General features: G+C 40.3%; 1 protein-coding gene across 3 annotated transcripts in view; it reads left to right on the forward strand.

Annotated features, from left to right (window-relative positions):
* Positions 1-25,369, forward strand: part of apoba (apolipoprotein Ba) — a 29,326-nt gene that overhangs the window by 1,098 nt on the left and 2,859 nt on the right. For all 3 annotated transcript variants that reach the window (XM_035609895.2, XM_035609897.2, XM_035609896.2), the window contains exons 2-26: positions 1,429-2,633; positions 3,305-3,346; positions 3,988-4,100; positions 4,215-4,360; positions 5,622-5,769; positions 6,038-6,190; positions 7,506-7,618; positions 7,716-7,792; positions 7,880-8,336; positions 8,427-8,571; positions 8,671-8,817; positions 9,034-9,245; positions 9,596-9,803; positions 9,916-10,086; positions 10,253-10,447; positions 13,654-13,821; positions 13,935-14,140; positions 14,242-14,424; positions 14,630-14,760; positions 15,169-15,379; positions 15,515-15,687; positions 15,781-15,953; positions 16,859-16,980; positions 17,082-17,455; positions 17,718-25,262. In XM_035609895.2, coding sequence (XP_035465788.2) covers positions 2,579-2,633; positions 3,305-3,346; positions 3,988-4,100; positions 4,215-4,360; positions 5,622-5,769; positions 6,038-6,190; positions 7,506-7,618; positions 7,716-7,792; positions 7,880-8,336; positions 8,427-8,571; positions 8,671-8,817; positions 9,034-9,245; positions 9,596-9,803; positions 9,916-10,086; positions 10,253-10,447; positions 13,654-13,821; positions 13,935-14,140; positions 14,242-14,424; positions 14,630-14,760; positions 15,169-15,379; positions 15,515-15,687; positions 15,781-15,953; positions 16,859-16,980; positions 17,082-17,455; positions 17,718-25,262 — 11,668 coding nt within the window. In that variant the 5' untranslated portion in view covers positions 1,429-2,578. The remainder of the gene's footprint in view (positions 1-1,428; positions 2,634-3,304; positions 3,347-3,987; positions 4,101-4,214; positions 4,361-5,621; positions 5,770-6,037; positions 6,191-7,505; positions 7,619-7,715; positions 7,793-7,879; positions 8,337-8,426; positions 8,572-8,670; positions 8,818-9,033; positions 9,246-9,595; positions 9,804-9,915; positions 10,087-10,252; positions 10,448-13,653; positions 13,822-13,934; positions 14,141-14,241; positions 14,425-14,629; positions 14,761-15,168; positions 15,380-15,514; positions 15,688-15,780; positions 15,954-16,858; positions 16,981-17,081; positions 17,456-17,717; positions 25,263-25,369) is intronic.

Here is a 25,369-nt window from a genome sequence, read left to right on the forward strand (position 1 = left end):
CTGAAAGGGTTTTCTTTAAAGTTTCATCCTCATCGTTCTCCTCCCCCATGCCTCTTGACTCTTTTAAGAACCGAACAGTGTGCAGTCACGAAAAGTAACTTAGTGCATTAACCCAGACTGAACTCATGTACAAATTTTTATGTATTTGTATTTTACTTGTATTTTAGTAATAGAGTATTTCCATTTCATGCAACTTTATACTTGTGGACAGCAAATCTCTCACACCTGCCAGTGAAAACCATTTATCTCCAAATGTGTTGATTTTTATAAAAAAAAATTGCGATAAAACAAAAGCTTAATTGTTCCTTTATGAGTTGAGAAGTTCCTCCTGCTTTTTAAGATAGAAGATAGATTTCAGTCTCACTTTCTCAAACTCACTTGGATTAGCTGGAAAAATGCATCGTCACAAACTGAAAACAGGTAGTTTTAATAGATACAGGGTCAGCAATCCAAAATATATATGATTACCTTATAGAATATGATGCACTGCTGTCGAATAAACTACCCAACAGTACATAAAGTAAAACCCTAAACATCTGCGGCTGTAGAATGAACATTCCCACTGACAGGGACCACTTTACTGCACAATGACAACTTTAACTCTTTGGAAAATTTTACTGATAATATGTATTTTTTCACAAGTAAGTTTGTTATCTGGATGTGTGCTAATGCCCCACAAATGTGGAATCATTTATTGTAAGTTATTGTAACGGTGGAGATCCCAGCACCACCTCCCCTTTTCCCGTGTCTGTGTTTTCTGTGTGTCTTGTGGTTCTGTACAGCGCCGTTTAATGCGAGTCGTGACAACGGAAGTCCAAAATGTTGCACGTCACGTGACTCATGTAGACTTCAGATAGTTCCCGGAAGTACTTGGCGCACAATTCAAATCCATTATTCAGAGTGACAGAAACCAGATTTTTGGTAATTAGTAGTCAATAAATGTATCGATTTACAATATAGCAGACCGACATGCCTATGTTACTCTATGTAGTTAGTCAATACGTTTTCTTAAATCATAAATAATCATTCATCATAATCCACTAACACGCTTTGAAGCGCATTTAGATTTGATTCAGATGTGTTGATAATACATAATCTAATTATTTAAACTTCTTACCCTTCATAAGTGCAACACAGACGGTCCATTGATTCATTCTGCTGCTGCTCTAATGCGCTGCTGCTGACTTCGGGAACTAGTGAGAGGCTCCATGATCCGCCATTGCTGGGGGGAAAAAACTGGTCCATTGGAATAAACGGAGATGTCGCGACTCTCTCTCTCAAGGGCTCTGGTTCTGTAGTATGTTTGTGTGTGTGTGTGTGGCACTCATCGTCATCAAAATGATAGACAGCCACTCAACTTCACATTCAGCTTTCGCCTGTGTTTTGTGAAACTCCGAACTAACCCCACGTTGTCTCTCCTGCCTACAGAGGTCCAGGATTGGATTCTGCCCACACCAACTTATGCCAAAGACAGGCACCCATCGACTGGCTTTCCTCCTGTGCTGCCTCACTCCAAACTATATTCGTCTCCCGGCCCAAGAAACCGTCAGGATATTTGTCCCTCATCCCCCTGCCTGCCTCTTCCCAATATTCTGCACAATATTAATTAAACCCGTTCCTCCTTCTTTCCCTCAATCCGTGTCTGCCTGCTCGGTCCAAAAAGGCACCACCGACCCCAACAGTAACTTTTCCATTCCCAAACACGTTGTAGTAGCATTCCTATTGGCTGACTGAACACATCTGCTTGGCCATAGTTGACGGAAGATGATCCCTGACCTGTGAAACTGTCAGAGCTGCCTGGAGATGGCGCTGACACAGGGAATGCTCGCTAAGTTAATGTTATTCATTTGTATTTTTATTTATGCACCATGGAGTTAACCCAGTTTAACACGTCACTTATACTGGGATGTGGTCCAGGTATTTGTATCAATTTGTTAGTGTGCATGGAAAACAAAACAATAGTTTCTCAAGCATAATTATTAATTATGGAGAATGAGGATGGTCATTTTCTTGAATTCAGGAGGGGAAACGTGTGACACACATGGATAATCTTTATCCGTGCAGCACAAATGAGCATGGCTTGGATTCGTTTAATCGATTTCCAGCCGTGTGTGTTTTGGCTGTGGGGCTGCCCTTTTGTTTGCACTGGAATCACAGCCAGTTTCTTTAATGTACAACGAAAAGTACACAGAAGACTCAGAGTGTGTTGGTTTGTGAAGCACGTGATGGGACCCAACTCATGATGTGCAAGTTTAAGGCGGTTATAAAAGAGAAATATTTTAAAAATATTCCTACATATTTCTTGTACAATGTGGAGCAATACTGACCTTAAACCAACCTTACGTTGCTTTATCATAGTATGGATTATTTCTCTCTCTGCCCTTCGATCAGAGTTTGAACTTTGGGATGACGCCCCCGCCCCCCAAGGCCCTGTGTACCCCTGTCTGTGTACCTCAGGTTCTCAGCCGGGCTGGAGGCAGGGAGGGACTTTATAAAAGATTGGGGTATAAGTGTTACCGTACCAGTCAAGACAGAAAGAGATAAGGAACACAGAGGAAACTCTTCAATATAGCCCAGGATGGGTTATACAAAGCTGTGTCTGTTACTGCTGCTGAGCAGCTACACATTTGCCCGTAAGTAGGAATCGCAGGCATGATATACAGTCAAATTGCAACATGCTTAAAATTCAGATTTCATCTGAAGGTGCAATGCATGCTTTTGAACCCCTGTGGAATTGTGCCTATGTGTAAAATGTGTGATCGTTCTTGGGTCGTTTCCTTTTCCCACGCTGATTAGTCAAAATGTGGCAGAGAAAATGATCGCGTATTTCTTGTGTTTCAGTTATCTCTAAAGACATATTTATTCCTTGGTTAAATACGCAGGCATTGTGTGTGAATGCAGTATTTTGTTCAGCGTTTTGGGGGTTTTCAGTTTAACAGTCAGAAATCCTCTGAATGTGTTATGAAAGTATTCAAAATGAATAGAAAACCAGAGGTAAAATAACCCACCCGATTCTCTTGTATATGTTTCACTTATATTAGTGATATTTATGATACTGTTATACTTAATTTGTAACTTCTTCAAATCCCTTCTAATTTTAATCCACACTGTACTTAATTAGCTGTTGTCAATTAACAAATACTATATGATTAAGGATGTCTGTTTGTTTTCCTTGCCCAATTGGTGATTTAAAGGGATATAACAACCAAAATATATTCATGATTCTTGCCCACGCAAGTCAATCAGAAGTCTCTTGACCTTATGTTTTGTATTTATATATGATATTTGACTCTTTGTTTTCCAGAGGAAGGCAGTGATGTTAATGAACAAACTTCAGCATGTCTGTGTAAGTTGATGTCTTATTAAACAAAACCCTACAACTCACAGCTATTTTCTCGGGACTGTAATTGGGTTGTTTATCAGAATTTTGTGGTACAATTTTAATAAGAATAAAACTAAAATGTCAAAAGCTTATATTTAATTTATATTGTACAGGCCAAAGGTGATTTGAACTATTTTAAATTTACAAAAACTCTGGACTCTGGCTTGCCGCTGTGTGTACCTGTGGATAGAGTGTGTATGTGCATAGGGAAGATAGAGGAGGGTGAGTGATAGGAATTTTGCAAACAGACATACTGATCTGCCGTGCTAAGCACGTGACCTGTTTTTGGGAGATAGCAGCAGGAGCTGATGAACTCTTGTTCCATGCTGTTTATTATTCAGTAGAATAACAGTTGTTCACTGTTGAAAACACCGTTTAGCTGCTGCTGGGTCCAAAGGTTTGCTGCCAAGCGATGATGTGGGACTTTGACAGTACATTTCTAATGCGGAGGGGGGGGGGAAACAATCCTATAGGTTAGATATAGGAACGTGACTTCATCTTTAAAGGCACTGTTGGCTTGAAATTAGTGGATCAGCACTGAGAGCATTATACATAAGGGACAAACAATTGAAGTATAGCCACGTGACACAATCATCTTACCGCAGTGGCGTCCAGATTCAAGGCCCACAAGAAATATGTGTACCAGTACACCACAGAGAGCAGAAATGGCGTGGTGGGTACTGCCAACCTGAGAAACGGCCCTAAAGTCTCCTGTCAGGTAAGTGACTGTTATGTGTCCCACTTTGTCACTTATCTTGAAAACATAGTGTTCTTATCTGAGCTGCCTCCCCGTCTCTCCACTGACCCCATGTCTGCTGTCACATATCTTTAGGTCGAGATCGAAGTCCCCCAAGCGTGCAGGTTCATCATGCACACCAGGGACTGTGTTCTCGGTGAAGTGTCCGCCATGGATCCCCAGGGTCAGCCAGTCTACAGGCAGTCTCCCGGCTCGCAGGCCTTCAAGGCTGCCATTGAGAAGTTAGTGCAAACCATTCTTCATGTGATCTGATACATATGTACCATTTTGAGCATTGAGCATAAAGGCAAAAGAAAATAAAAGCAAATTAAAATATAAGTTTTATCGCAGCCTGAGGCTCTATAGGGTCAGTGACTATAAGCATCTCCAAAGTAGGAGTATTTAACATATTTTTTTTAAATCATGCTTGCAAGACTTGGAACAAACTTCTGAAAACAGCCTCATTATATATTATGATTTAAACTGCTCTGCTATGTTCGTTATTATAATCCTGATCTATCAGATGACAATGTGAAAACAATGTGAAGGGTCTCTCAGCAGTCACAGTGTTGTTTTTAGCTGCAACAGATGGAAGTTTTCAGTGAGAAACTGACAACTCACTGTGAACTACACTTGTAGTATAGTGTACTTGTGGATCAAGATATTTCCCTTTAGGGAGTTAGTAGTGACAATAAAAGTTGGTAGTGAGATAAAAGAGAGCAGGAGGACAGACACATTACTCCAAATGAAGGATAATGTTGTTCCATAACCGCTCGATGCATAAAAAAGGGAGTAAATATATATATATATATATATATATATATATATATATATATATATATATATATATATGATATGAGTAAATATGTTCACATTCACCATATCACCACCCCAAAATAGCCCCCAAAAAGCAAGAGGAATATTTTTTTAGACTTAGAGGATGGATACAGTTCTCGTATGTCTTTTGATGAAGCTAGAGCTACCAGTCATACATTTGTATGAATTATTAAAACAAGATATAACTTCTTCATCATTTAATGTTACTAACTTGTGTATAGATTTTGGTACCCTCAGAGAGGCCCTCAGAATAAGACTTCAAATTAATCTGACGAAGCCCATCCATGTATGATAAAGGGTCTGTTGTGGTGTTAATAATATGAAAAGAACAAATAAAAATCAAGTTTTCAATTCTGACTTCTATGAATTTGATACATTACATAAAGAAAAAAAAGATTAATAACAGACTTTTATGTCTTTCTCACATGGGTATTTGATAGGATTGAGTGTCTAAAGGATGAACAGAGAGATATTGAACCCAAAAAATATTTGCAGGGATTCTTCGTCACCTTGTATGTTCAGGAGTGGAACCCTTTCAGACAGCCAATATTTGAAGTGAACATAAATCCCTCTTGTACACACATCGTGGCGACCTTTCCTAAGTTAAATATCATGATCGTGTTTGCTGCAAAATATCTCTCAGATGTTTGTCTCTTCTTCGTGCAGGAACCCTCTGAAGTTCACCGTGGAGGACGCCACGAGTGTCCAGCTTTACCCCGAGACAGACGAGCCGGTCAACATCCTCAACATTAAGAGAGGGATCGTCTCTGCACTCGTAGCGCCAGTCATGGAGGAGGGACAGAGCAGCTTCATGGTGAGTGCTCTCACTCCACCAACAGAGGCTTCTCCAGGAGAAATGAAAGGCAAAACTGAAGGTGTGCATGTGAAAAGCAATCGAGCATAGAATATAGATACAAATAGAGCAAATGCAGAACATTTATATGAGAGGTCAAAGGATACAGAGTAAAATCTAATGACTGAGGCCTAGTCTGGTAAAATGACTGTCTATGAAAACATTTGCATTATAAGGCTGATATTCCTGAGCTCAATACCTTTTCTTTCTTTCGTTTTCTTTTCTTCAGAGCACAGTGCATGGTCTGTGTTTAACAGATAACCTGGTGAACAGCAGGAAGGATATCCCCACAGACGTGACACTGTCCAGAGATCTGTCCCAGTGTGACCAGTTCTACAGCAGGGGACGAACCAACAGCCCCCTGGCCCTGCTGCAAAAACTGGTGAGACATTGATATCTGCCTCTAGAGCCTCTGACCGGAGATTGATTTTCTGACATCACTGATTGGGGCTGGAACCCGCAGCCTCGGGTACGGGAGACGGACGCATTAAGCACATGGCCGAAACCCTTGAGTCGTAGGGTGAGGTCATATGGTCAAATTTGCTTAGGAAGTTTCCCAAATTTTTACGTGGCCCGGAAGTATTTGATCAGCAGCCATGATAAGAGCTGTTCGGATTCTCTAAATGCATAGGAAAGGAGCTTCAATGCTTCCTTTCCTATCTCCTCTAGCATAGGGTACACTCGAGGTTACTATGTGAGAGTAAGGAGATATAGACGCCCCACAATTTATTGCGGCAGCGATATTTCACGTGACGCGCCACGCACAAACCTAAACAATTCAATCCGAAGTTGAAGTAGAAGAAGAGTATGAATATGACCCGGAAGAGACGAACGTCATCATGTCAGTTACTGTGCCGTATGAAGCATTTACATCTGATGTCACAAGGTGGTAAAACACACTGAAACATGCTAATGGAGCCGCTGCCGTCATTGTAGTCCATCTTCAGAAATTTGAAGTTTCACCACGGCAGACGGACGTCAATAACATCCGCTGTCGCATTATGGCGTAGTAGGGTGAAAGTCCAGTCAGATTCTCTGAGCACCGCTGTCGGCTTTTCCTAAGTCTTATCAGTCCTCCTTTACACCTTTCCTTGACCTCGTGACGTTTTCCACTGAGGTCAAAGAATACTAGATAGGAATAGTAGAGGAAGGACAATTCAACCTCACCCGAGAGTCTGTCATCAGCGCGTCTCTTAAGGTGTCGGGGGTAATGTTTACAAAATTAATACGCAGTGTTGTGTGTTGGGATCCACACCATGGGTTTTCAATTTACAGAGCCAGGGCTGTGTTGAAATTGAATTTTCAATAGAATTAAAAAAAATGTCAGCACACTCAGAAGCGTGAGCAAATATTAGCTGAATTTTAAAAAATGTGTATTTGATTAAGATCTCTTACTGCCTCTTTAAGGTGTAGTTTGTATTCGGCAGTTTTATGTTGATTGTATTTGATCTGTTTTAATATATTTGTGATGTATTGTATTAAAATGCTGTGTGGAATGTTGTCCAGTGTTGCCAGTCGTTGTACATAAAGCGGTTTAGATCATTTAAAAACACTAAATTTGACATTTGGATGCATCCAGTAGGTTGCGGGAAAAAAAGGGGTCATTTAAATGTTTTCAGGTCACATTTTTCCTGTGCCTTGTTAGTGTACATTAACATTTACATTTACACATAAACGTTGTTGATTTCTGTTCCCAGCATAACCCCATATCAAGCACTCAAGACTGTGACTACCAGTTTGACAACAAGGGAAAGCACATCATGACAGCCATGTGCACAGAAAAACACATCTACCTGCCCTTCTCCAATGAGTAGGTCATCATTTTAGTGTGTGTGTGTGTGTGTGCGTGTGTGTGTGTGTGTGTGCACTACTATGCCTTTTACATCACTTTCTAATCTGTCTTGCAGGGACAATGGTTTATCGTCGGTGGTGACCCAGGATCTCCGCCTACAAAGCTCCAAGAGGATCAGCAACAGAGTATTTGGTGAGCGATCATTTGCATGTCTACAGAGCCTGATGGACAGTATTAGTCCACATCTCGTATTGGGAACTTATATATGTATGTACACAGATGTGAAAACTCGCCAGAGCAAGCCGCTTCACTTCGAAGACCCTGACGATAAAGACGACGTCCAGACGAAGGACGCTGTTCTGAGCACCCTGCGGGACCTTGCGGCTCTGGCAGGCACAAACCAGGGTCAGAAGAGGCCCAGTCTTTTCCATAAGCTGGTTTCCAGCCTGCGTGTCCTGAGGAATGAGACCCTGAGCCAGACGGTCACTGATATGCTAGATGTGTCAGGCTGGCTCACCTGGCAGGCCTTGCTCCAGTGTGGAACTCCAGAGTGCACCAGCGCGATCTTCCAGGCTATCAGAGCCATTGATGGAGTGTCACTAGAGGTGGATGCTCTAGTATATGCTCTGAGTCTACAGGCTAACCCTGACGCAGCGCGCGTCAGAGACATGCTCAGCATGGCTCAGTATAAACAGAGCAAGGCAATTATGTATGCTCTGGCCAACACAGTCAAGAAGTGAGTAAAATAGATATATTTAACCTTAAACACACAATACTTATTCAAACCAGAACATCTGATGATACCGTCTATGTCACTTGTCCACAGGTTCCATAAAGGAGGGGTAACACCTGTGGTCAAGGATGTGTCAAAGTTCATGGAGACACTCTTAAATGACTGCTCTGGAGAAACCCTTGACGATGACTCTGACATTCTCACTGACCCTAATGAGCGGTCCTTCCTTGTACTGAGGGTAATGAAAATCACTCAAAACAAAATGCAAACATCTCACAGATGAGTCAGTTCTTGTCAGGGTAATCTGGCTCTAATTTTTATCCCCCTTCATCTCCAGGTTGTTGGTGTCATGGGTGAAGCCATGCAAGCTGTCAGCCCCAGCCTGATTTCCACTGTTTTGCAGTGTGCTAAGAAAACAGAGAGTCCACTATCTAACCAAAAAGCAGCTATACAGGCCTTTAGGTTGATGGACATCAATGATGAGGTACAGTAACACACACATTTCTCATTTTGAAAATTGACATATGTGCTGTGGGTTTGACATTTCGACAAATCAACATGAAGGCAACAGCAAAAAAGACACTTGAATTAAATGATTAAATGTTGTGAGAATATACAGTATCATATTTAGTTGTCGGAACCCTCCACTGTCCTGACTCTAAAAACTCAAATCAGTCATTTATTTTTCGGTCAACCACAGGTCAGAAACGTTCTCGTGGAAGTATACCAGAACACTCAGAGCTCCACGGAAAAACGTATAGCGTCTTATCTGATTTTGATGAAGAGCCCACATGACGGCCTGGTTAAAGACATTTTGAACAATTTGGAGAATGTGAGGGATGAGCAGCTCAAGAGCTTCGTGGTCTCTCACCTGAACAACATCCGCAACTCCGATGAGCCACAGATGCATCAGTGAGTAATCAGCCAGCAGCAATATAATATTACATGTTCAATCAATAAATAGTTTACAGTCCACAAATAGAGGTTGCCCTAAGCAAATTTAGAAGTTGATAATATTATGATATTGTTGGTTTCTTCTGCCACCAGCTGGCCAAATGTCAGTTAATGCAGATTTAAAGATAATCTCCTTTGTGTAACACTTCCCTGTAAAACTAGGGATTCAAGCTGAAGTGTAATGGGTAAAAACAACGGTAAAAATAGCAAAATCCTTTTGCTTATGACATGATTTGAGAAAGAAAATTGAATTATTGCTGTTTTGGCCGAGGGTTTATCTAAACCCTTCTTTATCCTGTTTCCTAAAGATTCAGGGAGTACATTGCACTGGCCTTGACAGACCATCCATCTACCAGAAACAAGACATTTGATGGCATGTCACGCAACTACAAAGTAGACTCTCCGCTGGGCTCAGCACGGACAAACATCATCTTCGATGGCAGGGACACCTTGCCAAAAGAGCTTATGCTGGAAACCACACTGAAGGTGTTTGATTACAACTATGACATATTTGAGGTATGTTTTCAAAAATGTATACATATATATATATATATTCTATATTTTTTATTTGCGGTAAAGGAACACAAATTATTTTGTAAAGAAAACATTCAAAATCTCCCCCCTCTAGGTCGGAGTTGAGGGATCAGGATTTGAACCAACAATTGATGCTCTTTTTGGGGAGGAGGGTTTCTTCCCTGACTCCATCTCCAGAATCGTGTACTGGGCAGGGGACAAAGCCCAGGTGCTCAGAGACGTTTTGAAGAGATTCACCCCCGACAGAGACAGAATGAAAAGACAGGTACATCACACCATACATATTTTGCCCGTTAATGCTATGACATGAATAAAAAACCTTGTCTTTCTAATTTTTGTAACTTCCCAACATGAGAATACTGTTGTGTCTGATCAGTATCGCAGCTTCATTACTTTTGCACGGCCACAAACTAAAACATTGATCTCTTTAGGTTCCACAGAATCTTCTAAAAGATATCACAAACAATATCCAGAAGCTCATGAATGACGTACGTTTCTCTCAAGCACCGGAGGCCATCGCATATCTTCGGCTTCTGGGAAATGAGATTGGATACTTGAAGCCCAGCGAAATATCTGGGACTCTGTCCATGTACTACCAGGTTTTCACAGTACTGCTACCTACCAAGGTTAGATCTTTTGTTTCCTGACTCTCTATCTTTCCTGCTGGAGAAAGATATGGACAAACATACGCACACACACACACACACACATACATACAGTGGTGTGAAAAAGTGTTGGCTCCCTTCCTGATTTCTTATTTTTTGCATGTTTGTCACACCTAAAAGTTTCAGATCATCAAGCAAATTTAAATATAAGACAAAGATAACACAGGTAAACACAAAATGCAGTTTTTAAATGAAGGTTTGTTTTATTAAGGGGAAAAAAAATCCAAACCTACATAGCCCTGTGAAAGTGTTTGCCCCCCCCCATTAAAACATAACTTAACTGTGGTTTATCACACCTGAGTTCAATTTCTCTAGCCAATCCTAGTCTGGAAAAGGTTATAAAGCCATTTCTAAAGCATTGTGACACCAGCGAACCACAGTGAGAGCCATTATCCACAAATGGCGAAAAAATGGAACAGTGTTGAACCTTCCCAGGAGTGACCGGCCGACCAAAATTACCCCAAGAGCGCAGCGACGACTCAAGAGGTCACAAAAGACCCCACAACAACATCCAAAGAAGTGCAGGCCTCACTTGCCTCAGTGAAAGTCAGTGTTCATGACTCCACCATAAAAAAGAGACTGGGCAAAAATGGCCTGCATGGCAGAGTTCCAAGACGAAAACCACTGCTGAGCAAAAAGAACATTAAGGCTCGTCTCATTTTTGCCAGAAACATCATGATGATCCTCAAGACTTTTGGGAAAATACTCTGTGGACAGATGAGACAAAAGTTTAACTTTTTGGAAGGTGTGTGTCCCATTACATCTAGCTTAAAAGTAACACCGCATTTCAGAAAAAGAACATCATACCAACAGTAAAATATGGTGGTGGTAGTGTGATGGTCTGGGGCTGTTTTGCTGCTTCAGGACCTGGAATACTTGCTTTGATAAATGGAACCATGAATTCTGCTGTCTACCAAAAAATCCAAATTTCCGTCCATCTGTTCGTGACCTCAAGCTGAAGCAACTTGGGTTCTGCAGCAGGAAAATGATCCAAACACACCAGCAAGTCCACCTCTGAATGGCTGAAGAAAAACAAAATGAAGACTTTGGAGTGGCCAAGTCCAAGTCCTGACCTGAATCCTATTGAGATGCTGTGGCATGACCTTAAAAAGGCGGTTCATGCTCGAAAACCCTCCAATGTGGCTGAATTACAACAATTCTGCAAAGATGAGTGGGCCAAAATTCCTCCTCAGCACTGTAAAGGACTCATTGCAAATTATCGCAAACGCTTGATTGCAGTTGTCGCTGCTAAGGGTGGCCCAACCAGTTATTAGGTTTAGGGGGCAATCACTTTTTCACACAGGGCCATGTAGGTTTGGATTTTTTTTCCTTTTAATAAAAAAAACCTTCACTTAAAAACTGCATTTTCGGTTTACATGTGTTACCTTATATTTAAATTTGTTTGATGATCTGAAACATTTAGGTGTGACAAACATGCAAAAAAATAAGAAATCAGCAAGGGGGCAAACACTTTTTCATATATATATATGAGTTCCAAATATCTAAGCACAATGTTTCATCAGACATTTAAGATTCAATATTTTAGTTGTATTGGCTACATCATTGAAAACAAGGGTTAGCTTAACATATTGACCACATGTCAGTCTTCCTCCTTACAGGTTTATCAAATGACTCCTTCTAACAGTTTGAGCTCTAATCCAAATGATCCATATTCCAATAGTCTCCTGACTGATCTGATTACGCTGGGCAATCTGCTCAGACGGCTACAGCTCACTCTATATGTAGCAGGTACATGGTTACTTTAACAATATTAAATTCTTTGGTCAGATTAAGTGAGATGATTTAAGCCACAACTCAGTATTGAAAACTAAGGCCAAGTCCTCAAACATTTGTCTCGGTCGATCTAATCACAAGTGGACAGCAGTAGAGTGTCAGGTCTTAATTGGCAGAAAGATGCATCTCCACATGCGTCTACTCTAGAGTGACCACTCAAATCTCATTTCCCTGCTCAATGTGCAAATAAACAGATATGTCCTTTCTGTTTACAAAGACCAAATTACTGCCCTCTACAACTGTAGTGGTTCAGAGGACCAAAGTTGAGTAGGCAGTCCTTCATTTTGGCCCAGGACGCCATTGCATTATCACAGTTAAAAGAATGCGACCACATGAGTGATCGGATCTCAAGTGGTGTCCTCAATATGTCTTGGGTGCGTTCACACCTGTTCTTCAAGCTGTCCACTTGTGATTGGATCAACTTAGACAGAGTCTACAGCCATGCTAGCAGTTCTGTGGGTCTGTACGTAGGCACAGTTGTACATTGAAATGAATGCCAACGTCAGCATGCAAAAGTGATCACTATAAATGGTAAATGGAGTGTATTTATATAGCGCTTTTCTAGTCACATAGACCACTCAAAGCGCTTTACACACATTCATACAGCGCTGCTATTTACCGCACATTTTTCTGTCACATTAATATACATTCATACACTGTTGGAAGAGCGGCAATTTAGGCTTAAGTGTCTTGCCCAAGGACACTACGGCATGCTAAGGATCCCAAGCTGGGATCGAACCGCCAACCTTTGTCGGTGGACGAGCAACTCTACCTCCTAAGCCTCAGCCGCCCAATGCTTGGCAGTCTGATATAGATTATATTTACATCCAAAACATAGCATGCTAACATTTGCTAAGTAGTGCATAAGAGCTAGCTCAGCAGATAGAGTCGTTCCTCCACCAACCCAAAGTTTGTCGGTTCAATCCCAGCTTCCGCCAGTCCACATGCTGTAGTGTCATTGGGCAAGACACTTAACCCTAAATTGCTTCTGAAAGTTGCCTCCCGGCAGTGTATGAATGTGAATGAATGTGACAGAAAATTGCGTGGTAAATAGCAGCTCTCTATGAATGGGTGAATGTGACTTTCCTGTAAAGTGCTTTGAGTAGTCTATAAGACTAGAAAAGCGCTATATAAATACAGTCCATTTACAGTTAGAACTGATGCCAATGTCATTAGTATTCCAGGTATTTGGTAAAAAAAAAGAAAAAAGCACTCATATTTGTAATGGACAGACACACAAACACACCATCAGCTTGGCTAAAATAATCTATAATCAGATGTCACTATCTCATCATAGTGCACTTCCATGTTGTTTCGACTCATGGTTTAAATGAAGTATCTATCTGATCACCTTTGTATTTTCTTTCCAACAGTTCCTTTTGTCCTTGGTTTCCAGTACAAACAATAAAGTCTTTGCACATTATATCTTCATGGAGAATGCCTTTTCTCTACCTACTGCCTCTGGCTTCCCTCTGAAGTTCTCACTGGCTGGTGTCTTTACACCTGGTGCCAGAGGAGGCCTCTCGTTTCCTAAGGGAATGGTAAGTTGCCTTTTCTCCATTATAGCCTACATGAAAAATGTAATGATAGTTTTATGTATATGGACCTCTGGGTGATTGTTTAAAGCTATTCAGTTGTATTCTTTCCCTTGCAGACTGATTTCTCCTTCATGCCATCTGTTGGGCTAGAATTCATCACACAAATGGGCGTGCACATTCCAGACTATTTGGATGCTGGGCTTGAGATGCACTCTAATATCTACCACGAGAGTTCCATCAATGCTGAGGTCACTGTGAATAGCAACCAAATGAGACTGTCCATACCTGCTCCAAAGTCAAACATTGAGTTGCTCAGCATTAGGTCAGTGTCAAATGATACAAAAATCTTTCTGTTATTTAGTGTTTTATATTTTCTTGTCTCTGTCAGTGTTCATAACTTTGCTTTCTCTTCTTGAAATACAGCAACAAGCTGCTGTCAGTCTCCTCTGGTCAAACAACAATAGTGCCATCACTGATGGAGGACAGGACTGACTCAACTGAATGCCAGCCCCTATTCAGCGGTATGAAATTCTGCACAATACTGCGTTACTCTAATGCTACTTCCATGGACAAGGCCCCATATTACCCCCTGACAGGAGAAACCAGGTTAGAGGCAGCAAATCTGCGTGGTGGTGGTGTCTTGTATTACAATGTCTTGTAATATCATGGATGTAATATTTTTAAGTATTTCATATTTGCAGAGCTAATGTGTAAATATTAATCTAATTGTTTTATATTTTAATTACCTTGATTGGTTTCTCTATGATTTGAGAGCCAGACTAAATGTAATCTGTTTGTTTTTTTCACTCAGGTTTGCAATAGAAATCCAGCCCACAGGAGAAATTTCAGAGTACACTGCCACCATCACTAGTGAAACACTCAGAGATGGTAAAAAGGGTCGTCACAAAGTAGAAACTCTGAAGCTAACCCTGAAGGCAGAAGGTATAACTACAAAACATGATTTTGATTGGTTTGATGCATGTACTGTAAATATGTATTGGCCAGCCAATAACCAGTCTATACTTAGCCTTAGCCATACCATAGATAGATGCAGATATTATAAAAAGGATATTTTAAAAACGATAGCATTGGACAAAAATGTCAGTGAACATGGTCTTGGTTTTCACGATATTGTCCCAGTTCGGTGAAAAGAAGTATATGAAATGTAATGGTTAAGACTGAATGAGCACATACAATAAGATTTGGTCCATATTTATCCCTGCATTCTTTTATATGCATTAAGAGCATGTGCGTATGTCACCTATGACACTGATATAGGTCTTTATACATCTCAAATTGACCAGCTGCCACTGTCCCTGGACTAATGAAATTAATATCTGCTATTACTAGGTGATGATTCAACAGAGGCTACTGCAACTATGAAATACGACCGCAGTAAGAACATTTTGACCACTGAGGTCCTCATTCCGGACTATGATGTGGAAGCAGGCGTCAAGCTGGCTGTGACTGACAGGGATGCTAAGGGACAGAAGATGCGAGGTATCACCATTGATGTCACCAACAGGAACATCCCACAGCTAACTCTTATGGGACGCACAAGGTACATACTGTTGTTCTATAAAGAATCGTCCAATCCTATCTCATGTTGGACAACACTGCCATTTTAGCTGTGCTACCTGGTGAATGAGAAAAAAATGGAGTTGCAGTCTTTTTAATGTCCTTTTTTTTAATGTAGGGTTGACATGATGAAGGATGCCATGCTACAACTCCAGATGGTCATCCCCTCTCTTAAAACCGATGCATCTTTCACTGCAACCCTGAAGACGGATGAGGTTGTGCTCATGGACTTAGAGACTATCATCACCCTCCCTGAGACATCCTACCAACAGAAAGCTTTGCTCAAATATGGTAACTGTCAGTCACATCTTCAACAAAGAAATCAGATTTAAAACAATCATTCATTTGTATGTTTGTGGGTGCATTTGGACTTTCTCTTTACAGATGCTGACAAGTTTGAGGTGGAACTGAAATCAGATCTGAATTCGGAGATTCACAAACTGATCCAAGATGAGGATTATCATGAGCAACTGCAACAGCTCATTGATGATATCCTGGACCAGAAAGTGGCAAAGACTGATATGAAACTCCGTCACATAGTGACCAAAGGGATTGAGGTAGTGCTTTGATTTTTGACACATATAACTATTGCCGTTATCAGCACAATTGTATTTTCTGTGTATCTGTTATCAAACCAGATATTTCAGAAACAAAAACATTTTGGTAAAGTTTAAAGAAAAGATATCTAAATCAATGACGCAAAATTTGAGATATTATTTCTTTTGTTAAATCCCTTCTTCATCTGATAGCCGACAGCTTAGTATGAAATTGTGTGTCTGCTAGTAATGGTGAATGTAGTACCCTTAAGTATCTGTCCTAAAGCGGAGATAAGAAATGGGCTGCAGAGGTTTGGTTAGCTTACTTCTTTGTGCACACTCTCAGGTTCTTGTGATTTTCAAATATGGAGTTTTCAGCCCCAATTAATGCTGATTCAAATTACATATTGTGGCTGTGACTGTATTTGGCCTCATGCAGCTCACTTTTTTTTTAACCTGTACTATTTCCCAAGACCTGTAAAAGCACTTTGATATGTACAATTGGTGGAGTTTGCCTTCAACTTCTCTGCAAACAAAAAGTTTGGTGCACAGCTTGATCTAAAAAAAATGACATAAATCAACATAATTCTTAAAAATGTTGTGCACTTGCCACCACATTAACATGATGCATGAATGCCCATACCAACTCTATCAATTTACAAAAACTGGAAGTTTGCTTGCAGGTGTTGCAACAGGAACATGCTGAATTGGAATGGCAATAACCTGTAATACCATAATTTATAATGAGTCAAAATTGAAAAAAGTTCCCATCATTTCACAAATCCATAATGTTAAGAAAGTAAAGTATAGTTATTGTAGATAGATTCAGCATCCTTCTCTCTCAAACTCAGTGTATTTTGAGTGCTTTTATGCTGCATAGTTTTTGTTTAAAGTGAGATTTAATTAATCTTCATGTCACCCTGAAGGCAGGTAACATATGGCTGGACAAATTAACAGCACGCATCCCCTATCTTGCAAACCTGCGAAGCAAGAGGAGCCTCTCAGATCTCAGCTTGCCAGCTCTGCCTGATAAACTGTATCTGCAGTCGTAAGTATTCTATATAGAGATTGAGTAATGTATTGCTTTCAAATAAATAGTGCCTAAACACCACCCACCTACCCCCCCCCCCCCCTTTTTTATCTTAATAGTGACAGCTTATTTCGATACCAGTTCAACAAGGATAAGATGGCCATCTCACTTTCTCTTCCACTTGGAGGCAAAAAGTCAGAGGAACTGAAGATCCCAAGCACTTTGTCTATTCCCCTCATAGATTTACGAGCAATAGGCCTATATATCCCTGCCAAAACCTATCCATTACCATCTTTTATTATACCAGCGTCTTTGGATTTCACTGTACCCCTCCTCGGTCTGGCTGAAGCATCCACCAAGATTAACAGCAACTTCTACCTTTGGGAAGGTTCCATCTCTGGGGGCAACAGTACTGTAGATGTCCCCAGCTACATTGCACAGTACAAAGCCATGGCTCAATCACCTCTCAACTTATTGTCATACAAGCTTGAAGGTAAGCACTTTCTTAAAAGACCAGTTCTTAATAATTAACAAAAAAAATGCTGTAGGCTTTTGTTATGTTCGTTTAGCGAACATGGCTATGATGAAGAAGTCTTTGTGAAAAAATATCTACCTGGAAAGATAGATGGCAAGAGCTTTTAATAGGTGCAGCAAAAAAGGGCTTTGACATGAAGCATTATGTTCAGAGTTTATTCTAGAGCATTGCCTTTGCTTTAGATACTGATAATAATATGATTTATTTTGTCTGTGTCAAGGAACTGGGATGATGTCTGGAAGAACTGATGACAATCTCAAGTATCTTCTAAATACTTCCTTCAGCCATAGCCTCATTGACACAAGCTTCAGTGTCTTAGAAACAATAAGGGTAACAAACAAACTGAATGCAAAAGCCAGCTATAAGATTGAAGCCTCTAGTCCATTAGGCCTACAGGCCCGTATTTATTACTCTGCTCAGTCAACTTCCACTCTGGATTCAGGTGAAGTCTCAGGAGATGGAACCCTGGATGCATTGCTTAAAATAGATTCATTCTACACCAACACCTCCTACACCCACAGCTACAATCTGCTACCAATCCATAGAGAAGGAAGAGGAGAGTCCACCCTGCACTTTGACTCGCCATTTATCCAAATTCATAACAGGATACATGGAGTCTATGCAAACTCTGAGTTGAACGTTGTGTCTAAAACCAATGCCCAGAATGATCTCGTCAAGCATGTAGCAGAGCTCAAGTATAAAGATGCACAACTGATCCTAAAATGCAATGCTATTGCCACAGTCATGGATAAATCACTCAATAACAAAATTGAGCTAGGTGTGTCCAGTCATATGGCAATCCTTCGAATTGAGTCCCAGGCAGATGATGACACAAATAGGGCATACTCACTTATATCAGGGTCCCTGGATTTGAATGGACTTGAGGTCAATTCTGAAGGTTCCCTTACCTTTGACACAGGTCGTGGATTGCACAAAGCTTCTGTTATGGTTGGAAGAAATGGTTTGACTACAAGTGGAACAAACAGCATTCAGTGCATCCCTGTGACAGTAGAGAATATCTTCAATGGTGCCCTAGACAACAATGGTGCTTCCCTGTCCTCCAGGACCAAAGCGATGGCTGAGGAGAGCAGAGGAGAGCTGAACATCGAGGGTAAAGTCACAGGAATTGAAGCCTCTTTGTATGGTGTTCTCAAGGGCCACACTCATGATGTAACCACAAGAAACAGCATGGACATTGTACTGAACCATAGGGCTCTGACCTTTTCAAGCAATACCATGGGAACACTTAAGCAGATGACATCAGAAAATAGTCACACACTGACCCTCACTCTGTGGACTCTAGCCCTTAGCTCAAAGACTAACAACAAAATCTGTGAAGATATTTACTACAAGCAAGATACCAAATTTGACATGAAGCCATTTGTTGTGTCATTTGATATGACAAATGACCTCAATTTTTATGATGTCAATTTGAAAAATGAAGGCCACATGAAACTTGAGCCAATCAAGGTGGATCTGAGTGGAAGTATGATGGGAGCGTATGGAGATGAACACAACATTAAGCATACCTATGAACTAACCTATGAGGATATGGCTGGTACAATGAAATACAGTATGTCTGGAGATGTAATGGATGCCCAGCTAAGTCACAACTGTGAACTTGAGTTTGCTGGACTTTCCTCCAAATCAACATGTGAAACAAGAATAAATTCGGAGCCACTTCGTTTTGACAGCACCATTCGCACCATGGCCCTTCCTTTTACTGTCACTATTGATGCTCTTGTCAATAGTGATGGAGAACTTAATCTATATGCGAAGCACACTGGACAGCTGTACAGCAAGTTGTTAATGAAAGCTGAGCCATTAGCTCTTGCATACTCACTTGACAGCCGAATGTCAACCACACATTTCCTTCCAGATGGAGAGTCTTCCACTAATTTAGACAACAAAATTGATGGCCTCCTGGCACCAAATGACCAATATCTGACCTGGAAAGTAAAATCCAAACTGAACAACCACGCTTATAACCAGGACATCAGTACTTTCAATAGTCCTGAAAAGATTGGTTTTGAATTTTCAGGAGCAATATTAACAGACGTTTTCAGCAAACTGAGCAAAGATAATCAATCACAACCAGAAATACAAGAATTCACCACGGCTGGTTTCCTCAAGTATGACAAGAACAGTGACTGCCATATTATTTATATTCCATTTATTGAGAGTGTTCCTGCTGGTTTTGAGCAACTTAAGAACACACTTGTACAAGCTGTAGAATCACTTCAACAGTTCATCAACAATTTAGACATCAATCAGCTAATCACGGACTTCAGAGCCAAGTTAGATTTGCTACCAATGCAAGTGAGTGACTTCATGCGAGACACTGACTTGGAGAACAAAGTGAATCAAGTAAAAGCAAAACTTGATTATTTGATCAATGAATTTGCAATATCAATTGATGACTTGGAGCTTGTGATGAAGGACTTGAACAATAACTTGGTAAATACAGTGATGGACATTGCCACCAAAATTAGAGACCTAATCCTTACAGTCAAAGACTATCTTAAGGAAGGACACCTTTCCGTAAAGGTAACAAATGTTCTCTCAAAGATTGGAAATCAGCTTCAGGCCTTTGTTAAAGCCCTTTATGCCATTGAGGATATTATTCGACAGATTGACTTACAGAAGCTCACAGAAACTAATGCTGCATGGCTACGAGAGCTTGATTCTAAATACAGAATAGTTGAACAAATAAAAGACATGCTATTTGAAATAAGACAGATAATTGAGAACTTTGACATCAACATGATTTTCCAAGATGTAATTGATTACCTACTCTCAATTGATTTGGCCTCGTATGTTGAACAGCTATCATATAAAATCCCTTCTTCAGAAATAGCTAAAGTGATTGAATCTATGAATGATGTTATTGTCAACTGGATTGATGAATATGAAATTCCCAACAAACTCAATGCTGTCTATTCCTATATTAGGGACCTACTTTTAAAATACAATCTTGATGAGAAACTAAAAAAATTAATGGATCAGATAGTGATTCTCATCAAGGAATTCAGAATTGAGGAGACCGTTCAGTCAGTTGTAGATGCTCTGAAATCTATCAAATTTGAATTTGTTCATGATAGAATTATACAATTTTTGGAAAAAGTGACAAACCAGCTTAGAGCAACTGACTTTAAGAAAAGCATTGATGATCTTAATGAACACATGTCTTCAATGCTGAAGTCAATGAAGGAATTTGAATACAGTGCATTTGTTGATGAGACCAACATAAAGATTGCTGAGCTAACAAGCTATATTAATGATCAAATTAAGAAATATGAGATTGTTCAAAAAATTGAAGCTATTAGGGATTTTTTTAGAGAGATCCAAAGCTCCATTTTCACCTATCTGGATAAACTAAAAAACACAAAGATCGCCGATGCTCTAACAAAACTGAAAAGTGTGCTCAACACTACATTTTACAATGACATTACAACAAAAGTGCAGGACATCCTTGAGGACCTGAGACAAAGAATCCTTGACATGGATATCAGAGATGAAATTTACATTCACCTTAAAAGAGCAAGTGAATCTTACAGCAATATGGTTGCCTACATTTCTTCGCATTTTAACCAACTGACAGAGAAGATTAGACAAATTGTAAAAGACAATAAGACAATCACCCAGATGATGCAAGATGTAGGTAGAGCTGTGGATGCACTGAAAAGAGCAGAGATTGAAGTTGGTACTTTTACCGTACCTCTCACTGACCTTGTCATTCCAGCATTCGTAATCAACCTGAACAACCTCCAGGAGATCAATATCCCAGCTCAAATTTCAGTCCCTGAGTTCACAATTCTCGACTCCTACACAATACCTGCCTTCACCATAGACTTTGATAAGATCAAAGCAAAGATTGTTGCAATCATAGATGGCATCAGAGAATATGAAATCAAAATGCCTGACCCTAAGGCAATCTTTGGTGACTTAAAAGTTCTCTACCTTCCGGACCTACCAGATCTATCCTTCCCAGAAATAACTCTTTCAGAAATAAAATTCCCAGCCATCAACATCCCCAAATTAAATCTCATTAATTTTGAAATCACAATGCTTCCAGTTCCACAGATCGAATTGCCTGCGATCCCCAGTGACATATGTATCCCAATTTTCGGTAAACTCCATGGAGAATTTACAGTGAATTCCCCACTGTATACTCTTGTAACCACAGGAAAGTTTGAGAACTCAACATCCACAACAAAAAACCCACAGTTTACAGCCACCATTGTTTCTCAAGTGAAATCTCCCATTGAGCCCCTTGAATACACATTTGAAGCCACTGCTGACTTGGGTGCCCCCAGAATGAAGAAGCTGCTGTTTACAGAAGCAGTGAAAGCTACACACATGGCCTTTTCCATTGATCATAAGGGATCCTTAACACTCACTGGCTCTTCTGCTGAGGCCTCTGCCAAGACTACTAGCAAAGCCACAACCCATATGTACAAAGCAGACTTGGTCAACAATATGGCACTGACATTGAAAAGTGGAATCTCTGCAGCCATAGACACAACCTACAACCATAACTTGGACATCCCATCAATTGAAACGTCAAGTCAAGCATCAATGAAACACAATATGGCAGCAACAATGGAATCTGGCAGAATTACTGTGACTGGGGAAACTTCTGGCAATGGAAAGTGGTCCGTTAAAGACTACTCTGATGAAGGAACACACACAAGCAATGTAGATTTCAACATCAATTTCAGCACTGCCAGGTTAACTTTTGTTGGAGAAACAGACTTTAAGGCATTGAAATCAAAGCAAACACTGAGTGCTGAATCAGTGATCTTAAGCCATATCACGGTTGAAGCACAATGTGAAACTGAAGTTCCATTTGTCAAAAAGAGTCTCATGGTTTTAAATGGACAGACACATATTGGGGACTTGAAAGTTGCATTGACCGCCTCTCATGATGCTGAATTCACAGGAAGTCTTACTGGATCCATGTCCAACTCATTGGAATTCTTAGCACATCCCTTTGAGATTGTACTTGATGTTAAGCATAAAGTAAACTCAAGGATTTTCCTCCCCCTGAAACTCACTGGCAAGGTGGATCTCTTGCATGACTATGGAGTCATACTAAATTCTGAGAAGCAGCGTGCTTGTTGGTTTGCTTTGGCAAGATTCAACCAGTACAAGTTCAATCACAACTTCACAGCAGAAAACAACGAAGAAGACATCTTCTTTCACTCGTCAGCCACTGGAGAGGCTAATCTAGACTTTCTGACTGTTCCGCTCTCTATCCCAGAAATAGAAGTACCTTATATAGAAATGAAAACCCCTGAGGTAAGACATTTCTCTCTGTGGGAACAGGCTGGATTCAAAACGTTGCTTACCACTCCTCACCAGTCATTTGATATGAGCCTGAAGCTTCATTACTACAAGAATCCTGATTTTCACAGCATTGAATTACACCTCGAACCAATTTACACTGCAATCAGTGACAATACTAACATCATCCAGGTCCAATTTGAACAATGGAGAGACAAAGAAGTTGCACTACTAAAAGATTCCTACTATCGAGCAAAGTTGCAGTATATCAAGCACAAAATTGACACTTCTAGCCTGCCTCCAAGAATCTTCACCGTCCCTGGATACAAAATACCAATTCTGAATATTGATGTTTCTGCGTTCAGTGCTGAGATGCCAGCTTTTAGCTACTTTGTTCCTAAAGAGGTCAGTACACCAAGCTTCAAAGTCCCAGCACTGGGTTTCTCTGTGCCATCTTATACCCTTGTGCTACCATCTTTGGAGTTACCTGTCATCCATGTTCCAGAAAGCTTAAGTGAAATAAAGCTGCCCACTTTAACTCTACCAGCCATTCAGAACAACATTGTGATTCCAGCAATGGGTAACATAACTTGTGACCTATCTTTCAAATCCACTGTGGTAACCTTAAGTGCTAATGCAGGCCTCTACAACCAGTCTGACATAGTTGCTCGGTTTGGTGCTTCCCTAACATCTGTGTTTGATCCTTTGAATGGAAAAATTGATGGCACAACTAGTTTGACGAGGAAGAGTGGAATGAAACTGGCTAGCACTGTGTCCATTCAGCATAACAATATAGAAGCAAACCATGAATGTGCTGTTAGTCTCACAAAAAGAAGCATGGAAGCTTCTGTTGCTAACACCGCTAAAATCAATCTACCCTTCCTCAATCTAGAAGTGAATCAGGAACTCATTGGAAATACCAATATCAAGCCAACTGTTGCTTCCAAGAAAAAACTAAAATACATGTTTAACATTCCCCTGATTGAGTCTGTGGGCAAAGGAAACCTTGATATAAACTGGGCACTGGAAGCACTTTCTTCTTATGTGTCACTGGAGACCTCTACCCAAGGGAAGTCAGACATAACAATAATGGGAGATTGTAATTTTGCTGGAGACCTAGAGACTGAGGCAAATTTCTACCTTAATGCCAATCGCCTGAGATCAACTGCCAGGACTGTCATAAACTCAAACATTAATAAACAGGAAAGGAACAAACGAAGCTCAAATGGTAACATCCTTCTATTCGACTTGAATAAGAACTTTGCTCTTGAGGTTTCCTTGAAGCGTATGTTTGGAACAATTGATTACATAACCAATAACAATATTGATTTAGCATTTTTCAACACAAATGGAAAACATATTGTTCAAGGACAACTAGAATTTGTTCCTCTAACAACCTTCAAGACAATGTTGAACATTGATGCAAGTCAGCCAAATTGTTTGTGTCATGCTGGACTTAGTCAGAACATCAACCTTGCCATCAGCTCAGAGAAGCAGTCCCTCTCCTGGAGTGGTAAGGAAGAGCTGTCAACTCTCATCCATGCTTGTGATTTATTCTTGTCCAATGATGAATCTGAGGTACGCATGGATTTGACTGAATCAGTAGAAGGCCACCTAGCTTTTTTGAAGGCAGTTAAGCTTCCTGTATATCAGAAGACCCTTTGGGATGTGCTCAAATTTGATCGGGTCACAAATATGGACAACTTACAATTCCTTAATGTGACTTACAGCATTGTGTACACAAAGACCATGGAAGGCCAGGAGTATGCAATACCATCTAAGCTTTTTGAAAATGGAATCACTTTTAGCATCCCTGAGATTAGCATTGCTGTGCCATCTTGGGTAGCAGAAATTTCACACTCCATAAGGAACATAGACATGCGATTTGAAACCTCTGATGTCCCTAATCATCTCAGCCTTCCTCCTGTAATCTCAATTCCAGCCTTTGATTTGCCATTTACCAATTTGCACGTGGACCCATTTAAAATTGATCCAAAGAAGCTTAACATCCCTAGGGTTATCACCACCACGGCCTTTGAAATCATGGTGCCCGGTTTGCCGATAATGTCAGTGCCCAGTTACAATATTAATACAAAGTATATACAGGGGAAAATGTCATTCCTTTCATTCAACATGCCACAGTATGAAATCACAGTCTCATCTTTCACACTGCCAAAATCTTTTACTATTGGAGAGCATACCATCGATCTACAAGAAATTGCAGGCCAGATTTCAAACTTGGAACTTCCAACCATTGTAATCCCAGAGCAAAAAATTGAAATCCCAGACATTGCCCTACATCTGCCCTCAAGTGTCTTTATCCCAGATTTTGGTGCCCTCAGTGCCACTCTAAAGGTTTCCTCCCCTATTTACAACATAACTACAACTGCTAATCTGGAGAAAAAGGACCATAGCCTTGTAACTATGTTGAACTCCATCTGCTCTTCTACCATGATCTTCTTGGAATATGACTCATCTGGTAAGACTGTCTCAAAACACTTGTATTTTGTGTGAATTACTACATTTAAGAAACTGCATTATATATATATATATATATATATATATATATATATATATATATATATA

The sequence above is a fragment of the Scophthalmus maximus genome, chromosome 15, assembly GCF_022379125.1.
Source record: "Scophthalmus maximus strain ysfricsl-2021 chromosome 15, ASM2237912v1, whole genome shotgun sequence".
In the NCBI taxonomy this organism is placed as follows: Eukaryota; Metazoa; Chordata; class Actinopteri; order Pleuronectiformes; family Scophthalmidae; genus Scophthalmus; species Scophthalmus maximus.